This window comes from Paramisgurnus dabryanus, chromosome 3 (genome assembly GCF_030506205.2).
Source record: "Paramisgurnus dabryanus chromosome 3, PD_genome_1.1, whole genome shotgun sequence".
Taxonomy (NCBI): Eukaryota; Metazoa; Chordata; class Actinopteri; order Cypriniformes; family Cobitidae; genus Paramisgurnus; species Paramisgurnus dabryanus.
The window spans coordinates 32,460,204-32,484,853 of NC_133339.1; the positions used below are offsets into that span (position 1 = coordinate 32,460,204).

Below are 24,650 nucleotides of genomic sequence, written 5' to 3' on the forward strand. Positions count from 1 at the left end.
ATTCCGGTATTTAACACTTTGGGCTCTATCTTGCACCCAGCGCAATTGACTTTGTCAGTGACGCATGTATCATTCGTATTTTGCACCAGCGCACAGCGGGTTTTTCCCTCCACAGACGCACGTCGGCAAACTAGGGAATGAACTTGCGCTCCCTGGGCGGTTCAGTGCAAAAAAAGAGGCGTGTTCCGGTGCAAACCATCCCTGATGCTATTTTGCAGTTTCAAAAAACAATTGCGCCACTGACCAGAAAAAAAAGTTTAAAGTCAGTGGCGCGTTGCGCGTTGTTCATTATGCTATTTTAAGGGCGCATGCTTGACCATAATGTATAGCGTGCACAACACGCACACACTTTGCTTATCTAATCTACACAGATGCAACAGTTATTTTTGCAAATCATAAATTGTTACACTAAAAAATATTAATACACGAGATAAGGGGAATCATAGTGGTGAGCATTGTGGTGATAGTTTTTATTTATTGTGTGGCTGCGTTAAAAAATTATCATGCAAATAACGATTAAAATATTTTCATAAGTTTTTTTGTGTGGCTGTATTACGTTTATTTTATGTAAATAATCATTAAAATGTTTTCATAAGAAACCTTAATGTATATGAACTTGATTTGTAAGAGTACTTGGGGGTTGGACCTTGCTTGCGTTTCTTGGGTCCGATTTCAAAGCCCCAAACCCTTTCAGCGGTGAGGATGGACGCAGCGATGTCCTCTGCTGGCGTCTGTGTAGAGGCAGATCCACCTCCCGTTACACGGCGTGCCCAATTTATGCTGGCAAGCTTGGGATTCCCCGTCTCCTGACATCATTGTAGCGCTTGGCGCAACGATGGGGTGCCAGCTGATGAGACTGTGGCTATTTCCTCTCACGCCTGTTTAACCTACGCTGATTTGGGCGGGTTTCTCCTATCCCCATACAAAACAACTTATCTGTCTTTGACTGCTCTTACAAGAACGTGGGTCTCCTCGGCTGTGAACCGCTCCTGGCGTACGCCTGGTAAATCTGTCATGATGATAGCAACCCGCCATGGAACTTGCACCCTTGCGTTTAAAGGGAATGTTGGATAGCGTTCTGATTGGTTTATTTGACGTTACGCCCAAACCACAACTATGAATAATGAACCTACTTCAGACCAACCCCTTATTGATTTGCGCCCGGCGCAAGAGTTATTTCTCACGCCGGGAAAATAGCAACAGTGCCCAAGATCCGCCCACAAACTCACTTGCGCGTTGCGCTTCGCACTTGCGTTTCAGATCGTTAAAATAGGGCCCTTTGAGTCTCATTTTTTGTTTTGGATGAACTACAGTGATGGACACAGAAATTTTGACAATGGGTCGTGTCTTGAGTTTTTGACTCGTTTAGAAGCGTCTCTTCACTGCTTCAGAATGGAAGTCAATGACCATGCACAAACATGTCATTAAAACAACACTTAACGTTCATTTTCAAAACTGTACTACTCACCGATTGGTTTGTGGTGTTCGTTGATGATTAAAAACAAGTTGTGTAGCGAAATACAGTTTCTGTCGTGTTTTATTTGGCATTTTGTAAAATTCCATTGACTTCTCTTGGAAGACTCATTGCTCGCTGATATATCACTCCACCGCCGGGAAACAGAAAAGGGTCTGTTTACATGTGGTTGTAGTTTTTTCGCTCAGTTTCTCTCAGAATAAATTTTTCCCATATTTGATGGCTCAGTGACCAGCTTTAGGTTTGAAGTTGAGGTCGATTGTGACTGTCTATACGCTAGACACCGAGCGTACTTATATGGCAAAGTGGTTGTCGCCATCAAGTGGTCGGAAGTGTGCTAATGCTTCAGACTCAAATATAGAGCGGAAGTATATACGCGGTTGTGAGGTATCTGAAAAAATAGTTCCACTATAGCAAATAACACGGATTGAAATCATACATTGCGCCAATATATTTGTTTTTAATCATCAACGAACACCACAAACCACTCGGTGAGTAGCACAGTTTAGAAAATGAACGTTAAGTGCTGTTTTAATGACATGTTTGTGCATTGTCATTGACTTCCATTCTGAAGCAGTCAAGAGACGCTTCTAAACGAGTCAAAAAGTCAAAACACAACCCATTGTCAAAATTTCTGTGTCCATCACTGTAGTTCATCCAAAACAAACCAGAAATGAGACACTGGATCTTTATTGTTTTGAACCTAATTTTGTACCAGAAGTCCTGGACATCTTATTAGGATGCATTGCGTCATGGATTATATCAAATACCAAAAGATAGAAAAGTCAAAACCTGACTTGCTCTGCTAGAAATCTTATAATGGGTCATGATTCAATCTTTCTTCAAGACATTGGTTCAAAGCAAACATCAAAATCAACAAAAAAATGGGTCACTGAGCACAAAATCAAGGTTCTGCCACAGTCTTCCCTGTTCCCTGACCTGAACCTTATAATACAGAAAATGACTGAGGAGGAGAGAGCAGCAACATATGAAGGGTTTGGAGAAATTCTGTATAAAGGAATCATCTAAGATCACCTGCCATGAATATCTTCAATCAGACATTATAAAAGAAGAATCGGTGCTGTTATCCTTGCAAATGAATGTGGCAATGAGGATTAAATAAAGGGGTGCCAATAATTGTTTCCAGTGTGTATTAGAGAAAAACATCACTGTACAAGCTACAGAGTTTTCCAAAACCAGTTTTCGAATACTGATATCCATGCTTATTACACGGCTCTCTGGAATGCTTGATTCTGATTGGTCAGTTGAGACATTTGCAGGTTCGTTCTTTTCAAATAATAACCGCTCCAAAGTAATAACGCATAGCCGGTACTACTTGTACGAGTAAAATCGCTCCGCGCCAATAAAGATCAATAAAGATTACTGTTTGGCGCCATCTTGTGACAAACACTCGACAACCACGACAAGACACAGACAGCTACTGAGACTGAACTTGACAAAATAGAGCATGACAGCTACGAAGCCAACACACAAAAAAATACAGAATGGGCATTAAAACTTCTCAAAGACTGGCTAAAAGAGAAAAAATGGAGACAGACAAGTATGAAGCAGAGGATCTTAATAAGGGATTACGATCATTTTATGCATCTGTGCAAAGTTTCGCGGAAGGATAAAAATGTTAATTTAAAACAAATATGCCAATAAAATGTTTCAAATTCATATTCATGTCCGTTTTTTTTCTTATGTGACAAGTTGCCGTGTAATAAGCGGGATAATGTAGAGGCAGCCGGTAGTTATCGGGAAATAAGCCCCTTCAGTGTGATACAAGACCCTCTGCCCCGCGTCGGGTCCTGATCACACTGTCGGGGCTTATTTCCCGATAACTACCGGCTGCCTCTACATTATCCCTTACATATATAAAATATTCCCATAATCCAGCTTTGACAGAAAAGTTGCTTTTATGAGTGTTTTTCTCACACTAAAAGAGAAACAGCCTTTGTTTCTATAATAAAAACCTTATTTTTTATTTTTATTTTTTTTTTTGCAAAACACTGTATGTTGCCTGAAGGACTAATACTCATTCTTCTACTAAACTTGTACTTTAAAGCAAACAATGCTTTAATATAAAATAGTTTAACAGTGCAATGATGTAAATAAGTCATGTCTTAGAACATGCTGCGAAAAGGGCGAATGGGACTGAAAAACAAAACCAGTTTTCGATGATTTGAACTCAAAATAATTGCTTGCATGCTACGCTTGTTGATTCAATTCAAGAATCAGAGTACATCACACTAGGAAAGCTGCACTGTGAGATCCATTCATTGTGTTCTTGAAAGTTTGTGAGCAGAGCAGGTTGCAAACAGATCTACGGCTGTTTTTAAATCAAACACAGCTCACCACCTGCCTGGTGAAAGAAACAAGTGCGTCATTTCAAATGGGTTTTACAGCTATAGACTGCTGTTTGTTGCATTACAAACAGCTGTGTTATTTCTTTTATACTTTTAGATTTACCATTAACATTGTGTTCTTGTTTTGGTAATCTTTTTTCAAGTATCTGAGAAACTTCATTTTAATAAAATTAATAAAATAACCAGTATATGTTTAGGTCAAGTCAGATTTATTAGAATTTGAATGCCAGAGAGGTGATTTTAAATAACGCAATATCCACCTAATTAACTTGTTTAGATATTATTATGGATGTGGCTATTCTTACATAAATTATTAACAAAACACTGCAACATTCCTAAAGAAATAGACTGTGCATGTGAAAGATCTGCCATCAATAGATAGATGATAATGTGGCATGATGGTTAAAGATAAGGAAGTAGCAGAAGGTAATTGTATTTGAAGAGTTCAGATGCAAACAGTGTTGGGGAAACTGCTCTGAAACTATAGTTGTTTTTAACCCAGGGCTGGGTCACTATTGGACAGAACGCATTTCTGGGTTAAAATGACCCAAATAATGAGTTGTTTTATTTTCAACTGTTGGGTTGCTTCAACATGGTTGATTAACATTAACCCAGCAGTTGGGTAAAAACAACCCATTATTTGGGTCATTTTAACCCAGAAATGTGTTCTGTCCAATAGTTACCGAGCCCTTGGTTAAAAACAACCCATCATTTTCGTTCAATGACAACCATCATAGCAACCATAGAGCTCGGTTAATAAAAAGCTGTAAAGCGCCTACAGTCGGCATCCACCTGCCAATTTCACCCATGTTTAAATGCTTTGGTGTACATCAGGGTTAGTCAACTGGCGGCCCGCAGGCCAAGTGCGGCCCCTTAATCATCTTTATCCAGCCCGGTGGTCATCTTTGGCTGTTTCTCAATCAGAAGGCTGCAGTGTCCGGAGGTCGCATATGCAGACTGCATACGTCATCAAGTTGAAGTTAACTGAGCATTACATTCACAAATCATAAGCATATTACAACAATTTACTATTAACTAAGAATAATAGCCGACTTTATAATTGTTAATATTCTGAAATAAGACTAATGACGTATGCAGACTAGAAATATGACCTCCGGATGCTGCAGTCTTCAGATTGAGAAACGGCCATAGGCTGATTTAAATTCAGCGTGGTTACTTTTACCTTTACACTGTAGATGACAAATGACAGGCGAAAACACGGAAAGGAACTCAGAAGGTGCATAAATATCTGATCCAATTTGAGCTTGTGTGACTACACTGCAGGTGACATGCAGACCGGAAGTGATTTATTTCAGTGTGTTTCAATCAAAACACTGTGTGCAAAGTGAGAATTATTAATCCTTTTTTATTTCACTTAATCAGTAACACTTGAATGCTTAAAAAATTATTAATTACTGATAAGTAAATGATTAAGTATAAATATATTCGTATATTAAATGCTCTTGCGCTGGAATGAGCTTCTCTCCCATGACAGATTTACGATTAAACCTCAATTTCATTACGACTGCCACTAGGGAGTTTAGCCTATATATCTTTAAAATATATAAAAAAGAAAACATGTAGTGCAAATATAGTCATTGGGAGGAAGACTGGCTATTAAGGCAATTTTACAATCTGGCCCCCGAAGAAGAGTAGTTGAAGACCCCCGGTGTTCACTTTCCTTAAGTCATGAGCTGGCACCATATTGCCCTTGACCAAGGCACTTGCTCCAGGGAGATAGTCTCTGTAATAGCTGCACTGAAAGGGAGTTTAGATAAGATCTGATCTAAACTGATTTGTTAGAAATCAATTGATAACCCTAACCACACGTTTAACACTAACCTGTACAACATAATAGAACTGCAAGCAGAGATGTTATAAAGTCTCCAAGTCAATTGACTCCAGATTGGGTTTTTCAGGTCAAGTGTATTGAAGCCAATCGAGTCTACAGATATGTCAAGTCTCCGGTCTTTTTTCATAATCTCACACAATAACTCAAATTTCATTTGGTAATAGCTCCATTCTTGTAAAAAATGAAGCACATGATTTTAAGCAATTTGTAACCATTAAAATTAATGTAATACAATTGAAAAATCCATTCTTGAAGTAACTTCATTTTATTTATTAAACAGAGGGGTCACAATGGCAGCTTGACATTTTAAATTAAAACACATTTGATTTAAAATGACCAAGATTAATAAACAAGGTCCTATTAGGACCCTATTTGTGCATTTCTTACATTATCACATCAGCGTAAGATTCAGCTCTAATGGATTTTCCTCCGTACTGATGGTTTTCCATTTAGACTGAAAGGTTGCACCACAGGTTGACAGGTATTTCAGCTGCTCCACTTTACAGAGTATGACAAATAAAGGACCTTTACTTTAATGCTCTTTGGATAAGAAACACATAGCATGAATTGCATTCTCCTTCTGGCTCTCATTAAATTACCCTTATCGCTTCATCTTTCACTCGCTTTGCACTGTTTTCTTCCACTTTCACCCATTCATTCTGACCCTCTATTAGTCGGCCATAGTTCTGTTATCTAAACTCCCACCCGGCGTCCGCCCTCTCCCCTGCTCTAATCCCGCATTTAATGAGTTCATTTTCAGTGACTTTACTGCAAGACCGACTGCATGCTGTGGATTCCTGCTGGACACCCACACTATGAACAAGAGCCAATAAACACACGCAGACTTCATTTTCTTCACCGGCTGTTCCTGTTGCTCAACTGCTAGTGCAACATTATGGGTTCGAATCCCAAGGAACACATAAACAAATAAAATGCATGATCTCAGTGCACTGCATGTGTGATTAAAGCTCGTCAAATGCATAAATCTGTAAATGTCATCCTATAAATTGCAGCATATCACAGATTGTCGTTGCATTTTGCATCAGGCATGGGATTCGGTTTCCTGACACAAGCTCAATGTGGAAATTATTTAACATTATTTGAGCTTTGCTGCAGAAACGGCAGATGTGCTAGTCGTGTAGTAAAAAGGATGTGGTTTGTGACGTACCAGCTAACTTCAGGATGTGGACATTGCATTATAATGCAGTGATTTAGGCTGTAGGGTTCGTCTGCTAACTCAATAAATGCACACTGATAGAGACTGACACCTCTACTTTTAAAGTTAGCTGTGTGCTTGTCCATGTAATAACTGCTCCACACAAAGCGCAACAACACAGCGGCTATGTGGTGGCTTTCTGATTTGGTCTTGATTGACAGCCACACCTCCTTCAATCTCTCTCAATATCTCCTTCCTTTTTCCATTCTCGTTTGCAAATCGCCCACTCAGTAGCAACTGCGCATAGCACTGGAGGATGCATACCATTTACCAGTGGCTTAGTGTGACATTGAGAATACAGTTTGCTACATTTCAGTATCTCTCTCTCTCTCTCTCTCTCTCTCTCTCTCTCTCGGTTGCCCTCACACACAGATACTATTCATTTCATTTTCCTGTCTGATGAGGCATGAACTACCATTAATTTCGTCTCCTTTTTTACTGTCGGTTTGTGATCTTTGGTAAACCATTTTTTTCTCATGTCAGACACATGTGGCAATGCCTTGATCGAAAAAGTCACGGATCAGAGCGAGGTCATTGATTACCATGTTATTTAAGTCATCTTCATTCACAACACGGTCTGATGGATCACCGTGGCAAAAAATCGATATTCTTCTTTATTTTAATATGCGCTATTTATCCTTATTTTGTGCGCTGTTTTCATTTTTCCTGTAATAGTTTATAGATTTGTCTGGCACATTGCGAGATTTCTGAAAGAAATATTAAAATCCATTTTCATCCTTTTTAAGTCATCACGTATACTTGGGCAAATTGTATGTAAATTAGGCGGCAAAAATCTCTGCAGATATGGCTGTACAAGCTCTTCTCCCTGCATAGATCTTCCTTAATTTATCACAGCAAATGAGGAACTCCTCAAATCTTGCCAATTGGTGCTTTAATGCAAATGAACTCCTTATATTACACCCATCTATTCTTGCATTATTTTTTATATTTCACTTAGGTCCCCAGATCTGGCAGTAATGTCCTGGGCATACTAATACTAGAATACTTCAAAATGACATTTTTTAAATTGCAAGGACTTCCTTTATAGCACTTTCTTGACTTTGGTAAGATAATTTACTGTTTATTATCATTTTTCTAAATTTCAGTCTTTGTGATTGTTCAAATCTGCACTATGCAGTATGCACGCTGTATACTATGATAGTAATAACAGATGACTATGACACAATTGTATGAAGGTGTGCCTCATTTCTGCCTGTTTATTGAAGGAATGGCTTTGTTGTTAGTGATGATGCCTCATACAGTACTTCATTTCACACTTTGTTTCTCAGTTACTGTACAGATTCTGCCACTTTCAGTGATTTTAGACTTTTTAGAGATATCGGTGTGTTTCCTTATCTACAGTAAGTGAAGGTCTATGCAAGAGGCTACAAGTCTACTTGCTTAGATTTGTATGAACTTATGCAACATTGACGAATGGTGTGTATATGCAAATGCGATGCTGCATTTTGCAGCTTCGTTACTAGATCACATGAGATTGATGAGAACAAACACAAAAATACTCAAAAAACCCAGACGATCTGATAATATAAGTGACTCTTTCTCCTATTTCAGTATACACTTATTCACACACATATACTGTACACAGTACCTTTGCTCTTGAATCTAACTCTAGAAATGATTGCTGACATTATTAGATTTAAAGAAAACATAATATGGCTTGTAAAACTGTTATATTTCACTACACTGTCAGACAAAATGGTCCTTAGCTGTCACTGGGGCCGTCAATTACCCTTTCAAAAAGTACTCCCTTGTATAGTTAAAGAAGCTGTGTGTAGATTTTAGAGGCATCTTGCAGCGAGATTGCGAATTGCAACCAACGCCTCAGTCCACAGCTCATCTCTCACTTTTGAAATGCATAGTGAAGCTACGGTAGCCCCCACAGGACAACATGTCATCGTCTGAGACAACATAGTGACGAAACGCTCTTTGTAAAGGAGCTTGTCTGTTTAGTGCTACTGTATAAACATGCCATTAAGGGGTGTTAGAAAATATTGATACATGTGAGTATTGCGGTATTTTAATTGGCAGTACTGTGTCAATTCTAAAAATGCAATATTACATTTTTTTTAAAAATAAAAATCATAAATTTGTAGATTCATAGAAAACCTGATTCAAGGCAGTTGTTGGTTTGGAGTTTACATCAGTGTTCGAATTATGTCAAAGCTTATGGGGGGTCCCCTAGCTAAGCCCCACCCCCCGGCCAAGCTCCACCCCCCTCATTATAGGGTCGCTGTGATTTCACAACGTAAGATGTGATCGTCCTTGATCAACAATCATCTGATCCTGGTTTTAATCAAAGAAACCCCAAATTATCCTTAACTCAAACTCTAAAAAAGTTTACCCCTCAAATTAGTGTGAAACACTGGCAAGGGCAGAACTTTTAAACAGAATAGGGGTGAAATAGGGTGGACTCATTCTTAAATTACATAATTTTACTATATAGTAGTGGTTAAATGGATGATTACATTGCGTTTTTTGAGTCATAGATTGAATAATTTTCGGATCAGCAAAACTGGAAATTATGAACATATAAAAATAGAAAAGAACAAAGTTACAAATAAAGCAAGATCTAATAACAGTAGTATTTAGGTACATAAATATAATCAAATGAATAATAACACTGTCTTCTTCACTGTATAAATTACATATAATTAATCTTTTTAAAGATACATAATTTTAAAGATAGTTATCATGCCACCAGGTTGAAGGTTGCTGTCCCCAGCACTCACAGCAGCCCCATTCGCGTAATTTGCGGGTGGTATACGTCCCCACCGCTTTATGACCAAGTTGATTGTGCCCCAACTTCCGACCACGAAGTAATTCTTGCGTTCATAATCATAATTAGGGTCCATATTCATTTAAAACGCATGGACAACGCATGACGCGCCGCCGCCTTCTGCTTTTCAAAGCGGGCGCCTGTGAACACGAGTTTTGTTTTAGAAGCGTCTGAGTGCACTTGCTGCACCGTTAGATTTAAAATAAACTTGAGCGCAACTTGATACCTTGATAAAAGGTAAAGGTAAAAAAAAGATAAAAATCTACCGGTAAGTTATATATGTAACAATGATTAATCTATTAATAGTTATTCTTCATCTAGTTCATGCAAACGGGAAAAAATATAGGGGAAAACATTTGTTTCTTTTCAGCAGTTGATAACTTGATAGAAGGTAAATGTCGTATTTTTTATATCTACCGGTAAGTTATATATGTAACAATGATTAATCTATTAATAGTTATTCTTCATCTATTTCATGCAAAACGCTAGGGGAAAAAATATAGGGGAAAACATTTGATCCTTTTCAGCAGTTTTTGAATAAGTTTAATTGAATAATATTAAAATACCTTATGGTAGGGCTGCATGATTATGGCAAAATCATAACTGTTTTTAGACTATTTGCATTGAATTGGAAACGATATTTTTGGAAAATATATTTATTGCAAGGCTGCAAAGAATAGTGCACTGAGGATTTAATTATATTATTTTAATATAGTCAGTGGTGAACTAAAGTGGGCCGGTCTAAGACATGAAACTCCAGGGCTGAAAATGAGTCCCACTTCGGCCCTGCATGTTACATTTTTCCAAGGTTTAAAAAAACACATGCAAAAAATACTTTCTACAAAAAATTATTTATTTCTGAAAGATGCGTAGTTGAGCGATAGGCTAAGTATTAAAGAGACTATCATTTATTATAATTTAAGCATGATTTCTTCTGCTTTCCTAATAAAATATTTTGTGTGACTGGGTTGACCAGCCGTCAGTCTGAGTGGATAGCTTTGCCACTGTTATGAAATAATTGTTTGAGAAGATAAAAAAAAACCTTAAACCTAAAGATTGCTAAAGATTCTTACCGCAACTGAGGTAAAAAAATACTCCACACGCAGATAGAGACATTAACTCGTCTGTCAATTCCTCCCGAAAACAGCATGAGGCGCACTTGCGAGTTTCTTTATGTCGGACAGAAGTCATTTGAATTATTTTATTGCGAAATTGGTACAAATAATGGACAGTATCGCTTTGTGACACGCAAAATGAGGATTTTAAATTTATTTAGTATTTTAATTTTAATAAAAACCAGGGGACCCCCCTAATTTATATTTTTGTGCTTTATGGGGGGTCCCTTAAGGCTTATAGGAGGTCCGGGACCCCCCCAGACCCCCTTCAATTCGAACACTGGTTTACATCCTGATCACTAGATGGCGGTCTTCTTATCTCTGATATTTGTGCGCCACAAATACAATAGGTTTGCACATGGTGGTGTGTTCTAAATGTCAGCTTTCCTAATATATATCCTATTAAAATATGAAATCTCCCAATATACCACCCCACTTTACAGTATCACAATGTATCGCAACATATTGCATCACAACTAATGTGAGATACAGTGGCGGCTGGTGACTTATTACGGCGCTCGATGCGAAGTTCATCACAACATGTATGTAGCCCGTCATTTGTGTGGTTCCTTTTTTTTAATATATATATTCTGCGCTTCGAGAGATCGTGTATGCACATCAAAATAAGTGCCTGCTGCAGATGCGTCTAAAGGGTTTATGATAAAAGAGACACTTGCTTTGCCAGATACTCGCATAATCTCATGCATAATCAAAGTTTAGGGTTAAGGGAGTGTCTTGCATGTATTTTGTGAACTTAGGCGTCTCTTTTATCATAAACGGTTTTGACGCGTGTGCAGCAGGCACTTATTTTGACACAACACATGATGCACATGGTTTACATGACGCAACAAACACATATTTTGAAAACGCAAGCAACACACATGACACTTATTTTGAAATAGCGCCCCTTGGATGAGTAATCACAAGTGTGATATGAACTATATCATGAGATTCTTGCCAATACACAGCCTTAATAGTGGTGCAAAATGGTGACTTCCATGTAAGGAGACCCACATTAAATGTATATAAAAATGGATCATTCTCAGGTAATAAAAATAATGCAGTTCATTATCGAGGATCTAGTTATCTGTATTATATTGCATTTCTGTCAAGAGATTCTCCTAAAAGTTACACAGTGCATCTTTAAAATGAGTTCCTCAGAGATACTGTATTGGTGCCAAATGTATACAAATCTAAATGGTACATTGTTGGACTTTTTCAAAGTGTACCACTCCAGTGACAACTTGGGACCATTTTTTTCTGACAGTGTATTCCTCACACTGTTTAATGGGTATAAAGATGGAAATGAATGGTTTATACCCAAACTTAAGGTAAAATACCTGTTTAAATACCAGTTCTGATAGTGGGGGTTAACTGTGTGTAATCTCTCAGCGTTGCGTTAATACCACTTCTGCATCAATAGGGTGTCTGTACTGCTTTTCTGTGATTCAGCACTTTAGTCTGCAGGACTCAACAGCATTCCAATAACGCACAACTTTGAGATTTAAGAGCCTTGTGTGCCCATCAATAATTCAGTGATATTCCAGTAATATTTCATATGCATTAGTCCTGTTTGTTTGTGCAGTCTGTGAGAACTATAAATGTGTGAACACTCTCAATAAGGCAGACTGACCTTGTTCAACCGAGAAGTTTATATTCATCAGCGCTATTGCATGCACATGTATTTTAATCTGTGTCAGGACCCTGAACGTGAACAGAATGCGTTGATCTCTACGTTCTGCTTTCTGTAGTTTTTTCTTTGTAAACTGTTATGATGTTATATGTTAAAATACTGTGTTTGAATTGAGTTTTTATTAGTTTGTTGTATATTGCATGTACACCCCTCTGGTGTCTGGTTTCAAATTCAGCATGTGGTGCTTTGAATAAGGCCTGGACATTCTCATTAGTGAGTTAAGTGTTGTCTTGCTCACTGCTGAACCCATTTTGATTTGCAGGGATATATAGTACACGGTAGGGTTCTGGAAGTAAATATCCTATTTAAAATCTCCATAGCCCTTTAACTGCCAGCTCAACCAAACGGTTGAGCACATTTTGAGTCCCTATATTTTATTGAGAGGAGTACCTAACTTAACTCAAGCTGATTGAGCCATCTCTACTATTTGTGTAAGATATGTTTTGCCAAAAAAATCCACTAGATATCAATGTATCAATCAACAGCACTTGTCACAACACATCTTGTTATGTGGATTTTAGAAATTAAAAAATCACTTCTGTTATATGAACTGTTCTTGTTGAAATTTTGCAAGGAAACCATATTTTTTTGACATATTACACTGTAAGAGCCCTAACTTTACAAAATTATGTTACTTGGTGCCATGAAAAAACTTTCATGTGTTTTGAATAATTTTTCAAAAACATGCTCAACCAAACGGTTGATTTGTCACTTAATGGTAAAAGTAGAAAAGCTAGGGTAATGTTTTCAGATCATCCAATTCTGCAGTCAGAGTGTACTATTTGCTATGAAATATAAATTTCTGATCATTCACAGCTATGAATATGACACAGCTATTGTTATTTCTTATTTAATATATTGAGATCATTTCTTAAGTATGTATTTTTGCCACTTCTGGATATTTTTTTGAAATAACTATAATGAATTCATATAATTAATGTATGGAAATCATAATTACTCATTAATTAATCAATAATTACTTCTTAAATTATGTTTTAAATTGTTTGAAGGATTGTCTGCAATGTTGGCTTACTCTACACAGCATTGCTGGTTTACAAATAAATGTTAAAGGGGCCATGTCACAAGACTTTTTTAAGATGTCAAATAAATTTTTGGTGTCCCCAGAGCACATATGTGATGTTTTAGCTCAAAATATCATATAAATAATTTATTATAGCATGTTAAAATTGCCACTTTGCAGGTGTGAGCAAAAATGTGCAGTTTTGGGTGTGTCCTTTAAAATGCAAATGAGCGGATGAAGTGCAAACACCGATCACAATGATGGTGGTTTGTTGAAATTGAAACTTAGTTGTGCTGTGAATTATTTTCTCTGTCTCTCCCTCTCTGGATTAAAACACTGGAAATGGCAGTGCTGTGGTTGGAAAGTGCAAATTAAGGGGTGGTATTATTATAATAAGGGCTCCTTCTGACATCACAAGGGGAGCCACATTTCAATTACCTGTTTTTTCACATGCTTACAGAGAATGGTTTACCAAAACTAAGTTACTGGGTTGATCTTTCTCACATTTGCTAGGTTGATAGAAGCACTGGGGACCCAATCATAGCACTTAAACATGGAAAATCTCAGATTTTCATGCCGTGACCCCTTTAATTTATCTAAAAAAAGACAAAAAAAATTATTTTGCACTACCAAACTTGACAGTGTGTTTCTTAAATCATAAAATACTAATATGCCATTGTATTACTATCTTTGGCCTTCTTTTATTTTAGGTTTTAAATGCAGAATATCCTTATTTTTGTTAATTTTGGTCATTTTTATTGCAAAAAACATGAAAACATGTCATGTCCTGCGTTAAAATAAAAACCTGAAATATTTTAATATGTTATACTTCAATAAATAAAGAAGATTTAATATACAAAACCATTTTATTTGGATTATGTTTGTAAAAAATTAGTATTATAGTTCATATTTTCTAATTTCCATAGAATGTGTTTGAGTTCCTTTAAGTGACATATCAACCGTTTGGTAGAGGCCGATTTTTAAAAAATTATGGGATGTGTTGAAAAAAAATACATTGATTGTGTTAAGTGGTGACATAAGGAGATAAGAAATGCAAACAAAAATTTTTTCAAATGCCTTTTTCTTGGTGTGGCAGTTAAAGGGATAGAGAAAAAGATATGTAGTGATGAAGGTATCAACCTTCCGGGACAGACATACCACGAGCTGCAATGTCGTAAAACAGCAGTGTACACTCTTAAAAATAAAAGTGCCTTTCAAAGCGATGCTTTAGAAGAATCATTTTTGGTTCTGTTAAGATCCATTCAGTAAAAGTTTCTTTAAACAACCATTTCTTTCTCTGTTCTTTGGATGTTAAAGGTTCTTTATGGAACCATTCAGCCACAAACGGTATGGCATCATGAACCTGGGCAATTCCATATCAATCCTATCAGGAAAAGTAAAGTTTTTACGTAAAGTTTTTAACCCTACTGATATCTCAGATGTCAATATTAGGTGGTTTAAATACCCATGCAAGTCTTGGTAAAACTTGTTAAAGGGACTGTAAGTAGGATTTTTTGTATTTTATTAATCAAAATCAATGTCTTTATTAATAAATATGTCCTCGTTGGTATCAAATGACCTGACTTTTCTTTGTAAGCTTAGAATTTCTTCTCTTTACTTACATTGAACGGGTAAGTCTAAGGAGGCTTCCATGTCGTTCTGCCATATTGATAAACTATAATAGCAGAGAGGGACAAAAGCACTAGCCCACTAGGGGCCGGGGCCCCCAGGGGGGCCGCGAGATGGTGCCAGGGGGGCCCCAGTTTTATGACATTTTATGAAATACATTAATTTATCATGAATACTAACCACAGCACTACTTTTTTGTATAATTTAATGTTTTTTTATTTATTAAAATGTTGAGTTTTAGAACAGTTTTTTGTCACAAATTTTCTTTGGGGGGCCGCAAAGGAATGCACCATACACAACGGGAGTCACACGCTGAAAAAGTTTGGGAACCAGTGCACTAGCCTACCAATGCGTTTCCACAGTGCGTTTTTATTCAGAACACGTGAACCAGCTGAAACAGACAAGGAGATCAATGAGTTCATAATGGCAACACGCATTTGGAAAAAAGCGAGGCGCTAGAGAGCACTATTCATTTGAATGCAAAATACAATTTCACCACTAGATGGGGGTAAATCCTACTTACTGTCCCTTTAAAGCATCTGTTCATTATTTTACAAAGAAAGTGCAAATTTCTGAATTGTCACATCCATAATGGAGAAATGTCACGTCCATAATGTTGTTTTTCCTAATAAATCCACATACAAAAATTGTATAAAAATAAACATTAAACATTCTTTGAAAACCCTTCTTAATTTGGGTATTATTGGTAATAAATGCTTCTCTGAGAAATTATATTTCAAGTTTTGACTGCAAATGTCACGTTCATAACACTGGAATTGCTCACCTATAGATTTTTACAGTAAAAGTGAAGCAAAACAGTAAGCATGATCAAACTAAAATGGCAGATTCCCAGTGAAGTACTGCATTAAAAAGTCACTGTCTGCAAACAGGAATCACAACAAGCAGGGTGCATATTAGCTAAATTATTATTAGCTATCTAACATTAATTAACATGAAAATTTGTTGAGTTGTACCTTTGTCTTTTTTATAAATTTGCACCATATTGAGACATATCTACAGTATGTATATTTACTGTACTGTATGTATATGATCTGGTGGTCACTGCAGTTTTGTGTGTATGTTTCTTTAAACACATTAGTGTAAGTGCTGAAGGGCTTGTTTTACAGTAAGATCACAAAAGCAGTAAAGAACAGTTACTCACAAGCTGTGACATTGAACTCTCCACCTACTGTGAAAATTAACATAAAAGACTAAAAATGATTTTCACTTCATACTTATAATAGTTAGAAAGAAAAAAAAAACAAAGCAACACAATGCAAATGTACTGCATTGTATTTTCTGAAACGGAGCCCAGCAGTTAACAGATGCACTGACCAGTCAGAATGAATAATCTTTAGAGGATATGAGAATGCAGGAAAATGTGATGTTAACTTGATGAAGGCCTCCAAACAGAAGTTGTTGTGCTTGTGATATGAGGACAGTAAAGAGGACATGAATCGTTTTTATGTTGGAAGGAATTCAAGACCTTTGGCCTTAATTCAGTGCCAAGTTCTCTGTTCTTTGCTAGCTGGATTTATCAGATTGACCTTTCGTCCACTATTCATTTTAATATCATCATCTAACAATGCATTGCTTCAAATGAGTGCCAGGAATTGGTCCAACACATTGTTTTACAAGAAAGTCCCAGGTCTTATACTCTGATACTCCAAGGCATTTACAAGGTTTAAGTCAAGTCATAATTTTGAATTTAGCTCTCCAAGTCTGACCAATAAATTATACATTACATTTATTGTCATTTTATTACATCTTACTGTTGGTAGTGAGGCAAAATGTATAAAGAAATACATTTTGCAATAATATTAAACCGTGCAGCTATAAATCTAAAGCAATCGTATAACTTCATGTTAAGCTATTCTTTTTGGTTAATAGATGGAAACAAGAGCAGCAGTATTATGAAAAATAAATATGCCAGTGTATGACAAATTGAGTAATAACAAAATACAATACCATAAAGTATTTAACGGTTATAAAGTTAGTATTCTTTGTTTAAGCTGCATTGTTCTATAAAGAACCTTTAACATCCACACCTTTTTACATAAAAGGTTTTTGTAGTGGTAAAATCTTTATAAAATATTTAAAGAACCTTTAACTGAAAGGTTCTTTGGGGAACCAATAATGATTCTTCTGTGGCAGTGTTTCCCAACCCTCCTGGAAGCACACCCACTATTTTGGATGTCTCCCTCATCCGCCCCCATTATTTCCCATCTTGAAATATCTATAAATAAGTTGATGATTGAATTCAGATGCGTTTGAATAGGAATAGTTGAAAAATGTGTAGTGTGTTTCCTGTAACAGGGTTGGAAAAGAACCCTTTTAAACATCTTTACAATTTCTGACAGTCAAGTCTGTTTGATGTTGCTTTTAGTTTTCAAGAGCTACTAAAAGAAGCTCTTATTTGTCGCTGGATAGTGTTAAATGCCATCAATACGCAATTTGCACGCTGTGCTGGCTCATACAAAGCCCATGTGCCTAAATGTGTTTAAGTTCAGGGATTTCAAGCTTGAAATATTTTTATTTAACTGTATCGTCAATTATGTGAAGTGTTGACTTTATTATGAAAAAAAAAACATAGGTACTTATAAGATTATAAATAATTAGTTAAGAATGGTGTACATGTGTTTTGTATTTAGTTTGTCATTAAATCGCAAAGTACTTTTTGTCCTCTCATTAATCTTATTTGTTTATCTCCTTTGAATTTGGTAACCTGTGACTTTCTGTCTACTTTGAAAATTTCATTTCCACACTAAACCTACACTCACATATATATAGTTCAGTAAAACACTTATGCTGCTTTCCAAAGCAAACACCCGAAAGAAACATTAAGAACTGTTTTATTTCTTTTTCTTCAACCTTATGCACAGAAAAGAACTGTAGAGGCAAATAAAGTCATAAAGAGTGAGTGTGCGAGGGAGAGAGAGCGTGCGCTCGAGCGCGAGAGAGAGAAAGCTGGCACGAGCCGGGCGCTTGCTGTTTGGACACGGAGGAGTGCAGAGCGAGCAGAAGCGACAGAGCAGGAGAAGTGAATGGATGGAATGACCCGTGAGGAGGAAAGGAGTGCCAAGCGGATGCACCCACTGCGCGCGAAAAGAAAAACAAGCGCAGCGGCAATTAAGCCACGAGAAGCGAAGCAAAGCGCACATGCGGAGCTGATTCAGACGCTCGCGCTCTTTCAGACGCAGAAGTGAAGACGTCCAGACGACGGTAAAGGACGCGAGGGGAAGGACCGAACGAGCTTTGATTGACATGACAAGGAGGCGGGGCGCGAAAACAATTTTTAGGCTTGATTGTTTTGGAAATCTGGACGGATATTTTTAGCGAAGAGGCACAAACAAGAACGGAAGATAAACATGCTGTAGCCGGAAAAGAGAGCGATGGGAAAAGAGACGCTGAATTTGGACTATGTCAAAACCGATTCCAGATCAGCGGCGTTCAGGCTTCCTTGCAGGCAAGAGTCACTGCTGTGTGTATTGATGTGTGTGTGAAGTACGACCTCTCTTACATCATGCTTACATCCACGTGAAAGATGCTCTGGCTAAAAGTCACCACTGGACCATCAAACGGAGAACAAAGTAAAAAAAAGATGAATGAGTTTTGGAGTGTGCAAGTGCAAACGGCTAGCTGTGGTGTCTTTTTTAGCTAGTGTTTCGGGGACCATCAAAAGACCCAGGAGTTTACCTCAGGAGGATTTCAACAGGTCAGCTTTCCTCCAATCCTTTTCTTTTTTGTGACTCAGCTGGCTTCCTGCCACTGTCTCGCTTCCTCTCACAATCCATCTCTTTTTCATTATGTTCTGTTACAATTATCTGTCTTGTATCTATTGAATCTTTTCTCTCATTAGGATCCCTTCCTGCCTCATTCATTCGGACTCGCTCTCCTGAACTACAACAGTGGCTTTGGATATTGGAGACTGTTCCTACCCAGACAAACTGTGGGCATTTTGATCAGGTGGACTGAGAGGGGGCTCAGTTAAGAGAGAGAGAGAGAGAGAGAGAGTTTTAAAGTGTGTGTGTGTGTGTGTGAGAGAGAGAGATAGAGAGAGAGAAAGAGAAGGAGGAAATAGCCTGGGGATTTCGCCTAAGGGCTTCTATAAAGTTGCCAGTGGGTATGAAGACACGTAAATTTTGGTTAGCATAGAGAGCTGTGTGTCCATTTATGTGCATTCAAAAGCTTGCATAGGTTTTACATTATATTAATGTGGACTATAAAGTCCATTGAATTGTTTACTTTGATCTAACCTTGAGGGAATTATGTGTAGGTGTTAGAATAGCTTACTGAGGGCTTGTGGGTTGTTCCTGTTTTTTATTTTATTTTAAGCTAGATCAGTATTTAGGTGGTCAGTATTGTGGCTCTCTCTGTCCTGCTGGAGCCCCATGAGGGCCCCGGCCGTGGAGGCCTGGCCGGGAGATGAAGCCGTCCCCCCTGCTGCTCTAGCAGCTCTGTGGGCCCTCATGGCTCTGGAAGGCCGCTGCCTGCGCCCTGCTTCACCCTCACCGGGCCAACGCAGGGCCCGTCGTCGGTCCGCCCGACCTAGAGAATCACAAGGTGGTTTGTCCCGCCTCACCGTCACCCTCCTGACACAGACTCGCCTCCACGGTTTACGGCACGTCTGTGCCCCTTCGAGTTCTCTCAGCCGTCGGGCATTCTGGATGTTAGCGTTCTGTACTTCTCTGGGTCTTCTGTTGTCTTGGTCATCAAATCGCCTACTTCACTGGCTAGCCTTCCCCACGCACACAAGAGTCCACACAGAGTGGGCGAGGGAACTCGCCTTTCCGACAGTCACCATCTGTAACAATAACCCTGTGCGCTTGTATCACCTCACCAAGAGTGATCTGTACTTTGCGGGTCACTGGCTCGGACTACTGCTGGCCAATCGCACAGCCAGGCCCCTGGTGTTGGACCTGCTTCAAGATGACAAGCAGGCCTGGTTCAGCAAGCTGTCAGATTTCCGTCTTTTCCTGCCACCACGACGTTTTGAGGGCACCAGCTTGGACTTCATGGACCGACTGGGTCACCAGCTGGACGACATGCTGCTGGGATGCAAGTACCGTGGAGAACCCTGCGGAGCTCACAACTTCTCTACTGTGAGTCTGGTTAAATGACCTCCCCACTTTTTTCTCTCCTTCTGTCTTTTTTTCTTTCTCACCTTTTGGCTGTAAAATCTCAGTTCGCTCATGCACTCACCATCTGCAACGACCTCTTGTTAGTTCTTGTCCTCTCTAGCCCTCTATCATGCTTCAGATCTTTCACGCTACATTTTTGGCACCCATATGTGACCCCAATTCATAACTTAATTTTTTTCTCAGGATAACCCCCTGTATAATACCAGCGATCACGAACACATCAGGTGTGAGTGCTGATCTCGCTAGGCTGATTTTCATAATGCGATTCTGATTGGGCATAATGTGCTATTTGCATTGCTCATAAAGACCCCCAACCTCACGACCCTCCATCTCTTTACACACAGCTCTGTTACCGAAGTAACCGTTCAGCCTGTTAGAAAAACCTGACTTTTTAACCCGCCAGCTAATTATTTGATGAAATCTAATTTCACAACACTATAAGGATGCTTCACACAACAGATTTTGCTGCAGTAAAATATTGAGCTATATCAAGCAATTGAACCAAGTTTAAAAACAGACTACACTACATATCAGATCTATTCATGTTTAAAAAAAATATTTGTTCAAGATGTGACTGTCTAGAGACTGCAGAACTCAATGTTACAGGTTTTAGAATAAGTCTTCCTACCTTTTTTCATGCTTATCCTGTTTGTTCATTGTCACTGTTTTATTTCTTACCCTCAATACAATGCATTTCTTTTAAGAAAGTGTAATTGTGCAGAAGAATAAGTTTCAGCAGGTTTCTATAGGATGTGTTCTGAAAAGGATATTTTTTACAGTAAGAAAATGTATACATTAAGGATACAGTAAGTTTTTCAGGCAGAGAGGGGGGTTAAATTGAAACAGAACACAACACAGTGATTCAGACCTTACAATTTGGACTTACAGGAAAACACCACCGTTTTTCAATATTTTACTATGTTCTTACCTCAACTTAGATGAATTAATACATACCCATCTTTTTTCAATGCGTGCACTTAATCTTTGTACAGCACCTCGTGAATGTGTTCGCATTTAGCCTAGCCCCATTCATTCCTTAGGATCCAAACAGAGATGAAATTAGAAGCCACCAAACATTTCCATGTTTTCTCCATTTAAAGACTGTTACATGAGTAGTTACACGAGTTAGTATGGTGGCACAAAATAAAATGTGGCGATTTTTTAAACAGATAATAAATGATAATTATATTGTATGGCAGAAGAGCACTTAGTTTGCAGCAATTTGACCACTTTTGTCCTACATGGAAGTAGGTTTTGTTAGGGGTGTGCCGGTTTCAGATTTGGTGATGACGGTTATGACGCGAGTCAAATGTGACGGTTCATAGCATAACCGTCTGGGGGGTGGGACGTCTGGGGGGTGGGCATTTTCGCCTGTCATAGGACAACTTACAAATAAGCAGACACTGATTAGCAACTTGCTCTACGTTTATTTAAAATTAACAGCCAAGACAACTAGCAGTGAATGTGCTTTCACCGCTATCACCCAACGACCCCCTTCTTTAGACTAGGAAGCATCTCCCTCTAAACCGTCGTTTGAATCAATTGACCCTTTGCTTGATTGACAGGTGATCTGACCAATCATACTTCTTCACCATCCAAAGCAGTCAGGAGAGTTAGTACATTAACATTGGAGGATTTGAACTTGAAAAGCGGAGTGTACGGAAGCCTTTCCGCTGTCTTGTGTGTCAGCACATTGTTAGTGTCCTCTCTGCTCTGGGATGTATTTTTCACTGCGTGAGAACATGGTGGGGCGTGAGAGGGGCGTATCTTGTCGGACATAGCGACAGTAACTAAGGGTGTCGGGTCTTTGCGAACGGTCAGTTGACCTGATATTCTCTATGTTCATGAGTCATCTGCACATCTCACTTATGCTGTTGTCCAAGTAATCAAATACAGTTGGAAACGACGTAGACCATTAATAACACAGACTGTTAACAGTTGTTTTTAATCACTGTTTAATGTTTAATCAGTATTTTAAACATTCTCTATGATAATAAATGTTTAAAAAATATATTTTAATAACATTGTTTTGGCGGTTATAGGGGCGGTTTCCCGGACAGGGATTAGACTAATCCTACACTAAAATACATGTAAGAGCTGTCCAAACGGAAAACAACTTGCACTGACATACCTTAAAATACATCAGTGCCCTTTGTTTTGCCTCAAAATGCTCACATGTAATGTTTTTAGTAAGGCATGTTTGTTCAAAATAGTTCTTATTAATAGGATATTAATCCTAATTAAACTAAGGTCTAGTCCTGGTTTAAACTAATCCATGTATGGTAAACCACTCCATAGAGTTCCAATGACGGTGTTCAACTATAACCGTCGGCCTCACGGTTATATAATAATCGTCACACCCCTAGGTTTTGTATTTTGTAATACAGGTATGTGTTGATCTGTGAGGGGATTTTGGAGTATATTTTTAGTATGTTGTTTTCTGTCGTGTGCTGGTCTATTGTCTCTTTTATTCTGTTGTTGATTTGGAAAATGGAAGAGCAAGTATTTGTGTTACTTGATAACTATTTCTCAATAATTCTTAATTAGGGCTGAATGTCACTGAGGTGTCAGACACTGCAGTTTGCTGTGGATTTTAACAACTTAGAAATGGAGACCCACAATATAACTGTACTTAAATATAGCTACAGCAATTATTAGCAACAGTTACGGGGAGCAAAGCACGCCAGTGGCATTAGCAAACCATTTGTTGCCATTACTGATGATAATCTTAGGATAAACTTTCACAAACCATCGCAATAAAATTGTTTGCACCTTTAAACAATAGGTGATGTTGTCAGTAAATTGTTACGATCTGGGTGTGTTAACATAGCAGTTTTCATTTAATACGCGTTGGGCGTAATGTTTGTTTTGGCGTGCTCATTGTGTGATTGTTGGTTTACCAGATATTTGGTTAATTAACACCGATAGCACTGGAAGATAAACAGGCATTTCCACCTTAAGAGTTTAGAAAGTGGAATCGCCCCTGCGCAGCTCCTAATTTCCCTCTTCCTTATTAGTGCCCTTTCCTCTCCTCATCATTACCCAGACATTATCCACTCATTACAAAGTGAGTTAGAAACCCAATCACAGCCGTTCCAACAGGGAAAGCTTTTAAACCCAGCTCTTGAATGTTTTTTTAATAATCTTATGATAGAATTCTTACCAAACGTTTACATACATTTACATTTAAACTAGGGCTGGGTATTGTTAGGAATTTCACAATTCGATTCGATTCCGATTCTTGAGGCTTCGATTCAATTCGATTCGATTCAATTCGATATTGATTTGTTTGCTTCAATATCGATTCAATAATAAGTAGATACACAAGTAATTAAGTACCTGAGTAGCCTATATTTTAATTTTAGCTTTTGGTGCAGACTTGAACGGAGTGCAGCTGCTGTTTGCCATCTTGCTGTTTTGGTAAAGCGTGTTTTGGTAAAGCGTTTCTTGTACAATGTTGAACGCTCTCACTAGAGCAGGGATATTCAGTTAGTTTGTCATGGGGGCCAGTTCATGAAAAGCATCTCATATAAGGGGCCGAAGATATATCAGTGATTATGACTTAATTTTCATATATTTAAACTCCATAACAACAAAATCAGTGCATTGTACAATAGGCTTTTTCTACAAACATGTATTTTCAAACTGCATACAACAAAATTAGTGCATTGTAACATGTCCAAGTAGGCTTTTTCTACATCCAGACATGTTCATATGTTGTATTTTAAAACTGCATAACAACAAAAGTGCACTGTAAGATGCTTTAATTTACATTTAAAGGGGTAAATAAGAGCCATATCACACTCATTGAGAATTTAACTTATTTAATCACTTTAGTACACATAACAAAAAAGTTTACAATATGTAACATAACATTGTTTTATGCTGTTTTTGTCAAAGCTAATTATTTCACTACCCCTATTTAAACTACAACAGCCATCTTAATAACTGGCAAACATTAGTCTAGCTTCTAATAAGAGAAATTATACTTTTAGATTTCGCTAGAGCAGTAAAATCAGGTGTATGTTTGTCAATAGATACACGTTCAGTGGTGCAGGTGTTGGGCGCGATGATTGATTAACTGTCACTAATCGTTTTAATGCGTTTCCTTTATTAAGACATCTAATGTCATTGTGGATAAGCAAGTCATCATTGAGCCGACATATCAAACAACAACAACTGTCGGAAAAGCCGGTTTTGTAGATGGAAATACAAGAGGTTAAAACAGCCATAGAGTCCGTGGTCTCACCACTGTCAGTCATCGCGTCTTGATGTGCGGGCGCGAGCAGCTCGCGTTGGACCAAAGCACGAATATAAACATGTGACAAACCTGCTCGCGCCAG

General features: G+C 38.0%; 1 protein-coding gene across 4 annotated transcripts in view; it reads left to right on the top strand.

Moving 5' to 3' along the window:
- asic2 (acid-sensing (proton-gated) ion channel 2) overlaps positions 1–24,650 on the top strand; it is a 391,924-nt gene that overhangs the window by 202,865 nt on the left and 164,409 nt on the right. The window contains exons 1-2 of one of the 4 annotated variants that reach the window (XM_065255497.2): positions 18,138–18,881; positions 19,026–20,268. The exons of 2 other annotated variants lie outside the window; for them this stretch is intronic. In XM_065255497.2, coding sequence (XP_065111569.2) covers positions 19,558–20,268 — 711 coding nt within the window. In that variant the 5' untranslated portion in view covers positions 18,138–18,881; positions 19,026–19,557. One more of the 4 variants, XM_065269957.2, reaches the window with a different exon arrangement.